The 9,175-nt window shown below is 42.0% G+C and overlaps 1 protein-coding gene across 1 annotated transcript; it reads left to right on the top strand.

Annotated features, from left to right (window-relative positions):
* The first annotated feature begins 782 nt into the window (after positions 1-782).
* Positions 783-3,037, top strand: LOC110286384 (transcription elongation factor A protein-like 3). The gene is made up of 3 exons (XM_021152755.3): positions 783-960; positions 1,511-1,577; positions 1,891-3,037. The coding sequence occupies exon 3, from the start codon at positions 1,917-1,919 to the stop codon at positions 2,517-2,519; it is 603 nt and encodes a 200-aa protein (XP_021008414.2). The 5' UTR covers positions 783-960; positions 1,511-1,577; positions 1,891-1,916; the 3' UTR covers positions 2,520-3,037.
* Positions 3,038-9,175: the final 6,138 nt, after the last annotated feature.

Here is a 9,175-nt window from a genome sequence, read left to right as displayed (position 1 = left end):
ATGGGGTTATTTGATTTTCTGGAGTCCACCTTCTTGAGTTCTTATAAATATTTTAATGCTTTTTTTATTAATTGCATGTCATTCTTACTTAATGGAAACGGACCAAATATTAGAGGGTTCGTTTTCGGTGTGGAGCTGGATCAGACAAGATAGAATTGAGCTAATGAAAATAGTATATGGACTGAACAAAGTTCTAACGAGCCAATGAAGCACTAGTATCTAGTATCTAGTTGCTGAGGCAGGCTTGAGGTGGAAGAGGGACTACAGTGGAAATGCACTCTGTCAAACAATTGATATTTAAAGGGAAGTGAATAAGAAAGATATCATCCAGGGAGTGGGAACACCACACTTCTAACTAAGGAGTTAGAAGGCTAAGGACAGAAACCTGAGAACACCAGCCCTCTCAGTAGATGCTCCCTTCATGGAGGGTACCACCCTCAGGCTCTGTACTTAGGTAGATCTGTTGCATTCAGGATTCAGGAGCTGATAATTCTTGGAAATGCCGCCCCCCACCCCCAATTAGGCTGTCATAACTTGTGAGGATGCGCATCTCACTGGGGTTCTTAGAGAAGACAGTGAGTTAATCTCCTGGAGTCAGGAAGCCTTCCCCTCCTTTCCTTGGCCACTCCTCCCCTTTCTCCACTCTCCCCCTAACTGTGCATTGCTACCCAGATCCTCCGGGAATGGGAGGTGGGGAGACAATTGGGGAGATGGATTTAGCTCGGGTGACGCTTTGCTCACGTGACTGGCTTGGTGCCCACGTGGGCACCAGCCCCCGCGCCAGCTAGTCCTGCTGCTGCTGCTGCTGCTGCTGCTGCTGCTGCTGCTGCTGCTGCTGCTGCTGCTGCTGCTGGGGATACCTGTGCCCAACACCCGCATTTGCGCAGCACCATTTACTTGAGCTGTCCTGGTTACTGTGAGCCCAGAGAAGGTGCACAGGCCTGTCCTGGGTCTCCTCAGGTCAGTACTTAAATGCTGGCTCTGCCAGCAGGGAAGGGGGAGGCGGTGGCAGCTGGAACCAGCATCAGCGGGAGGGGAGGGGGAAGGGATCCAGGAGATTGGTTAGGAGGGGGCACAGCAGACCAGGCAAGAGGAGGGAGGAAGGAGAACCCCCACAGGGGGTTCTTCTTCCTTCATCCCACTCCTAATCCGTTTTAGAACAGGCGGGGGGGGGGTGAGGGGGGCCCGCAGTGCGACGGTGAGGGTGAGACATAGACAGATGCATTCTGAAGTGAATGCACACTCCAGGCTCTGAAGACAAACTGACCCGGACCGAACGTGAGTGGGGGTGGGGCAGGCTGCCTCCAGAGTCCTAGTGGGGAGCGCAGAGTAAAACTGAGTTTGGAAAGCATCCTGATTTGGTGCCCAAGGCCTGAAAAGAAATGGCGGCTGGGGTATGCGGGGGTGGCGGGGTAACAGGTAATGGAGGAAAAGATTGAGTGATGAATATGGGCTGCCAGATAGGTACACATAGTACCACGCAGACACTGCCCCTGTGTCCTGTCTGTAGGTCTCTGCTGTTCCCAGCGCATTGTGACATCTGTGAAAGAGGGTCGACCTGCCCAGGATCCCTGCAGGTCAGTGAATAAGGACAAAATGGGGCAGGATTTGGGATCCCACTGCCTGCCCCCTCCCAAGCTATCCCACGTAACACACGCAGAGCTTGCCACCCTGAAGGAGCACCAAGAAGGTGATAAGACCTGGGATGGCATGTTGGGTGTAGGAGGGGTGCAAGCCTACAGCATACTTGGAGGACTGGGACAGCCACCAGGGAGGGACCCCTTGAAAGCACCAAATGCAAAGACAGATGTTAATGAGCCTGTATTCTGTCAGGTGTCTCAGTCTCTCACATCTCTTCTTTGCCTCCTGTTTCCCCACTTCTACCCCCAGGACAGGAAAAGGAGGGAAATCTTGACATGGAAGAAGTCCGAGGTGAAAACGAAGGCAAGCTGGAAAAGGAGGGAAAGCCAGAAGATGAAGTAGAGCCTGAAGATGAAGAAAAGTCAGACGAGGAAGAGAAGCCAGACAAGAAAGCAAAGCCAGCACCACGCCAGGGCAAGCCAGAGGAGGAGGCAAAGCCAGATGAGCAGGGGCAAGATGAGGGGAAGCCTGAGAAGCAGGGAAAGTCTGACAGGGAGGGCAAGCACCAAGGGGAGAGCAAGCCTGATTCCCAGGCAAAGTCAGCCAGCGAGGCGCGGGCTGCAGAAAAGCGCCCTGCTGAAGATTATGTGCCCCGGAAAGCAAAACGAAAAACAGATAGGGGGACAGATGATTCTCCCAAGAACTCCCAAGAGGACTTACAGGACAGGCATGTAAGCAGTGAGGAGATGATGAGAGAGTGCGCAGATATGACTAGGGCTCGGGAAGAGCTGAGAAAGAGGCAGAAAATGGGTGGTTTTCACTGGGTGCCAAGAGATGCACAGGATGCTTTAGTCCCCAGGGGCCAGCGGGGAGTTAGGGGGGTGAGGGGCGGCGGAGGCAGGAGCCAGAGGGGCCTACATGACATCCCATACCTTTAATGCCTTTGGCCTTCAATTCTGACCTCTCTGAAGAGAAAGAACACTGCTGGCCCCGCTTTCCCTGGTAGATACTTGCCAGGCCTGTGCTTTAACCTTCAGCCGAGACTCTGCTTCAGGTGTCACTGTCCTTACCAGCAGCCTTCTGACCCAACTCCAGTGCTGTCTGTCTTTTAGTACAGGATTTTCACCCATGTGCATGAAAAATATGTTCATGGTACATTGTAAAAATGAATAAACAAAACAGTTTGCAGAACCTCAGATAAAATATCAGTTTGCTTTTGTAAGAATGTAAATGTGCTTGCATACTGCATCTGTGCACAAAGAGAACTATGAAAGTGTGTACACTGATCAGCTAGCAATGACTATCCCTTCAACATGGACCTAAAAAGATCTCACATGCATTCAAATACTTGTCTCACTGCATGACACTTGGGGACGCCCACACCGTTCCTGTACTGTGTGCCCATCCTGGGTCTTTTCAGACAGCACTGCTGTGCTGTCTTTACTCCTGTGCCTCTCATTCTGGGGCTTCTGAATATGTCCCTCTTTTGGTTTCCTGTGACCTTCCTTCCTTCCTTCCTTCTTTTCCTGACTTGGTCTGTTTTCTTAAAGAATATGGCCTATATATGCTATATGCCAAATATGTTGAAAACTAAACTGTGACAAGAACATAAAACAATTGAACTTTGAATTGTTTGAATGAGCTTACAAAGGCAATGACATTTAAAATGCCTGTTGTTAGGACATAAAATTGATAAAGTTCACTTTACCTCTAGTACTCACTCATAGCTAAAAGAATCAACTTGTCACTTTAAAAGATCCCTTGTTATCCGGGCGTGGTGGCATATGCCTTTAATCCCAGCACTCGGGAGTCAGAGGCAGGCAGATTTCCGAGTTCGAGGCCGGCCTGGTCTACAAAGTGAGTTCCAGGACAGCCAGGGCTATAAGGAGAAACCCTGTCTCCGGAAAAAAAAAAAAAAAAAAAAAAAAAAAAAACCCTTGCTGTAAAAATCAGTCTTGTCATCTTGAAATGGGCACATTTGTCTCATAATACTTCCTGTGCATTACCAGGAACATTGATGGAATCTGACACTGGGAAAAAGGCCAGTTATGTCTCATATGTGCTCAGGCACAAAGGTAAGTACTAACTATCTTGTGATGTCTTTTGGGCTTTGTAACCTTTCTCCTGGGCCCAGTACTATGTGGTTATAGAGGCATTAGTGACTATTCACTTCCCTTGAGTCACTGGTGAGCCAGTATCTACCTATCCTTTATATGGGCACACAAGGGAATAAAGCCTTATTCTCCCTTTGGGGCGCTCTCACTAGTTACTTGTGGATAGTCCTTGGTTTTCTTGGACTTTCATATATGCCTTTTTAATTCTTTCATATAAGAAAATAGCCATCTGTGTATGTTTCATTGATTTATTTTATTTGTGTGTACACTTAGCTATTATCATCACTAAAATTACATATAAAAGGCTACACCATGAAAAATATCTACAACAGTTGTTATGTTGTCTTTGTGTTTTAACATATTACATGTAGATTTTCTTTCCTAGTTTGAGAACCTTACCTTAGCAGCTCAGCAGATCTATTAACATATTTGTGTTTTAAATCCTTAGTAGTGAGCACAGAGTCCATGAACCAGATGCATCAACATCACCTGAAAGCTAACAGAACAAGAATCTCAGAATCTGAAAATCTCAGGCTCTATCTCAGGTATACTGAGTTAGAACATTTTTTTTTGCCATGTATGTTCATTATTTTAATTTTCTCATTAATACAAATTATTTTAACAAGATACCAATGGGAGTTCCTTGACACTTTGAAGTTTGAGAAAAATCTGCTTAAGGGAGGTTCATGAGTTTCTCCATTGCTACTTTTACATGGAAAATAATTCTGAAAGTATAAATATATATACTAGGTAAAATATACACCAAGGATAATTATCCTTCTCTAATGCAAATTAGATCTTAAAATCAATGGTTTGAGACCTACAAAGCTTTTAAATTATATAGACTATAATAATGAAATAGGAAATACCTGATTTCATTGCAAGTAAGGCAAGTACCATTTTATGAGATTTATGTTTGAATTATTAATGTATATGTGCACTAAGAATTATGATGAATTTTAAACTTTAGGTTGTGAATAGAAACTATGGAGAAACACAGCATCAAATCCCTTGTATCCTAAAGTGTAGCATATTCATTTCATACTCATAATTTTAGGATCAAACACAAATACCTGATATGTATTAGATACTTTGCAAAAATGTAAATAATGACTATGTCAGAAACCACTAATTAATATCCAAGTTTAGCCTCTGATTTTGTAACTAAACTTGAACAAATAAATAAATTGTCCACTGTGCTCTGCTAATGGCCTCAAAACTACTGGGGAGTTGTGAGCTTTGCAGGCTCAACAGGGAATACTATAGTGTTCAGTCAAAGATGTCGTTATTAGAGAACGTCCATTTATTCACACAAAGGAGAGTTCCTAGGCTTATTGAGTAGAACTTTTCAACCCCAAGAAGACAAGTGAAACAAACAACTAAAAAAAAAAAAAGTGCTATCCAGTGACACAGGGGCAGTTTCTATGTATGCCACAGGAACACAGATTCAAAAAGGAACAAAAGCATTACTGGCAGTCTGGGGGATGGAGGTGCTGTGCTAGAAAGTAGAATTCAAGCAAATATGTAGAGGTGATCTTGCTCCATTTAACTTAAGGGAATTAACTTGGAGTTTAGTGACTACATATGCAATATTGGTTCTGTGTCTGACCCCATTCCAGTTTTGAATGGCACCCAGAGCAAGAAAAGATCTGCATTTAGTTCAGACCTTGTGACTCTGAAGATTCAGTTATATTGGATACATATTAACTAGGCTTTATCAAGACTTACAAGTATAGTTAGGCTATACAGTATTGGGGTTTAGAACATACAAGGTACCCATGAACCACTCCAACACTGATCTCCTCTCTTGGTAGGTAGCCTACACTTGAGAAGCTGTAGTGACTTATTAATAAATCATAGTAGAGATAACACCTGGCCATGAGAAAGAAGGTAATCACTACGTACTACGTACTAGACTAGCATCCTAACACTTTCCTACAATCCAGCCCAAATAACATTTCCAAATCATTGCTTTTATTTTTGTGATTATAATATAACTAGATCATTTCCTCCTTCCCTTTCCTCCCTCCAAACCCTCCCATATACATCTCATTGCTCCCTTTCAAATTCATGGCTTCCTTTCTCCATCAGCCCTGAAAACTGAGTGGGTATGTATTTAGGGGTGTGTGTGTGTGTGTGTGTGTGTGTGTGTGTCTAAAACAGATAACAATTCTCGTGAGAAATTATCATTAAATCGTGAATACTTCTATTATTGGATATATTTCTTAGTATTAAAACTCCTTTAAGTGTCAGTAAGTTGCTCATAAAATACTTGGGCTCTTTATCGGCATGGGGCTTGTAAGTGCTTCCCACACTCTGAGATCTCTCTGCCTAAAATGAAGACTTGCTTGGTGGGATAAAGGATACAAAGGAGAAACTCTAGACAACTGTCCTCTAACTGATCACTGTGAGCATACAGGCATGCTTGATAAAGTCCTCCAATTTATCCTTGCATGTCCTTTTTTCAGTAAGTACACAATGTTGACTTTGACTTTAGCAAAGCCAAGTGAACCCAGGGCTAGGGTTTCATGGTATGGCAAAGGTTGTTCAAATAGCAACACTTGGAGCCAAAATAGCACTGGGTTAGTTTAGCCAAACTGCCATATCAGATCATCTAACTACCAAGCTTCCTCCAGCCCTTTGAAAAGAAATATTAGATTTTTATTGATGTTCTACATGTAGAATACATCTGGAAAAGCAGGTGATGGTAGAAACAGATGTCTCCTCACACAGATACAGTCTGCTTCAGCTTGTAGAGACAGCTGAAAGAACTGAAGAGAACTCATCGGAGAGACTACAGCCTTAATTTCATGATTTCATGCCAAAGCACAGCTCTTAATCCAAATCCACCTCTGTGGATAGGAACTGGGAGACAGGGAAATACAAGCACAAAGTATTAAAGCTTGTGGTGTAATGAGATTCCTGTGGGAAAGAAGCAATGAAGAAAAGTGCGCTGGGAGAGAAGAAAGGACTCATTCAGAACAAATGCTATCTTATGAGGAATGGGGACATAGTGGCTTGGAGAAGACAGAGATAGAGAAAGGACAGAATACCAGCCTGAGCTCTGCCAGAAATGGTGGCAATGGGAGACTAACACCCTCCACTTGTAGAAGAAAAACTCATGTGTGCTCTCAGAACATCCCCAGCTCCTGTGGTTGAAGATAAGAGGAGTGCCTATGGGGTAGTGAGCTTGGGCTTTTGTTTTCTGGCCATAGGATTTAAATTCCAGAGAACACTGTGGGAACAGCTGAGAGAGAGGTGCATCAAAGGATAGCTTAGGGTAAAAAGGGAGGCAGATGCATGGGCCTGCATGGGGATGAGCAGACACATGACTAGATAGGATTAGTTTTCTGTGGACACATAAGAGAGAACAAAAACAAAAGGCTTGATAGTTTCTAAATTGAGCTCTGGAATAAAGACACATCCGTTCTGATGCAGTTAGAAAAATGAAAAAGGAGCCAAATGGCATTTGCCATTTGTTACAGTCAGTTGTCAATGGCATTTGCTTAGGCTTCACAATAGGATTTTAATATTGTGTTGCCTTTGGTCTTTAGCACAGCTATAAATTTAAGAGGGAGACATGACAAATGTCATTAAAAATAACTTCACTGAGTTGGAAACCAAGAAAAATAAAATTAAATAACAATGTAATTTCTCTCTTTGGTCTTTAATTGGCAAAGGCATTCTTTTTCCAGTGTAGCATATAATGTTAAGTCTGTGAGAGAAAAGCAACTTTCATTGTTAACAGAAATATAGGTGAAGATATTTTGTGGACAATAAGTAAGCAAAGGCTGTGCAACTTACATAAGCTATGATACAGCAATCTGTTTTCTGGGCATCCATTTTGAGTAAATAAATATAGATGCCAATAAAGATGGAATTAAAACTTGATAGTGAAGATACAAATATCTCACAGAATATAATACTTGAACAAGTGTAAATTATTCTATAATTCTATGCACCTAAGACAATAATGACAAAGAAGTATGTTTAATTACATGAAAGAAGTTAACACAATATTTGAGCTTTGTACACAGATGATACATGATTTTATAATCATTATGTAGACAACCAAATGTGTTGCAATATTAACTAGTGATTTTATTTAATAAGATTAACCTTCTCTTTCATATTTTTGTTTTATATTATCTATTGTTCTGATTTTTCAGATCTCTAATGTGAATAGATTACTTTGTATATAAACATTATACAAAATAAGTGGTTTCATTATAATATGAACATATATTACATTAAGAGAATCTCATATGGGATAAAAGATACTGCATGCAAAGTAAATGGTACATTTCAAAGACTTGATCTTGCAGACCAAGACTATGCCTCCTTCCATTCGTTTCTTAGCTGTCCAAGAGGAAGTGGATTACTTCTTACCCTGAGTGCTCTTATAACACCTTTTATACTCCTAATACTTCCTTGGTTTACTTTTATGTTCATATACCCACACCTTTTCCGTAGCTCTGAAAATAGTGAGTGGGATATAGAGATATTTACAGACATGTGTAATTCCCTAGTGTGTGGATCTTCAGTAAATATTTGCTGAAAAAAAAGAATTTATTAGGAAACCTACATTTTACAGTGATTGGTCCTGAGACAAGGCCAAGGTTTAGATTGGATGAGAGCTACTTTGGGATACTCTTTTCACTTGGACCGAGTACACTGGCTTCATTCCATAGTAGCTCTGGAGGTCACAGTGTCAAGGACAAATGTCAATACCATGTCACATGAAATGTAGCCTCTGTTGCAGTCAAAATGGATGGAGCCACAGGGCCAGGCCCTGGTCTGGTTTTAAAAGAAGAAGCTGTGGAACACAGTCCTAGGCAGGCTTCAAGAAGGAGCTGGAAAGCAGCAGAAGCCAGACTTATGGGTGACATTACCTTACCTCTAACACTGCTATTTAATAAAGAATGTATAAATAGCAGATATTGAAAAATAACCATTTAAGTTAAACCAAAGTGCAACAAAGGACAATTGAAACTAACTTATTCCATTAGCACTGAGTCCCTTCTATAAGGCAAAGACAGTCCTGTTTTGTTTTGTTTTGTTTTGTTTTGTTTTGTTTTGTTTTTAGCTCCCTTAAGTTAGGATGATTAGATGAGGAGAAGTCAGTGAGGTTGGATTCTCAAATATGTGACTATAGGACTTAAGTGTTCAGATCATAGCAGCTTTTTGACATAGAACAAGTCACTGACTGGTGATCCTGGACCCTTTTTAGATCAATAATCCTAAGCTAGTCTCCCAGACATATAGTTTAGAACAACTGGAATCTAGACCCTGTATACACATGTCCCACAATGGGGCCTCTTGGTTCTTGTGTGAGGATCACACATTATCCCTTTCAAGCCTATACACACACACACACACATACACACACACACACACACACACACACATACATAGTCAGTGACTTTCGGGTGATGATGAGACCTTCTTACCATCAACCATGAGAATCTAGAAAGGAAGAG

Source organism: Mus caroli, unplaced genomic scaffold (assembly GCF_978045245.1).
Source record: "Mus caroli unplaced genomic scaffold, Mus_caroli_1 scaffold_5, whole genome shotgun sequence".
Taxonomy (NCBI): Eukaryota; Metazoa; Chordata; class Mammalia; order Rodentia; family Muridae; genus Mus; species Mus caroli.
This window is presented reverse-complemented; position numbering and strand designations above follow the sequence as displayed.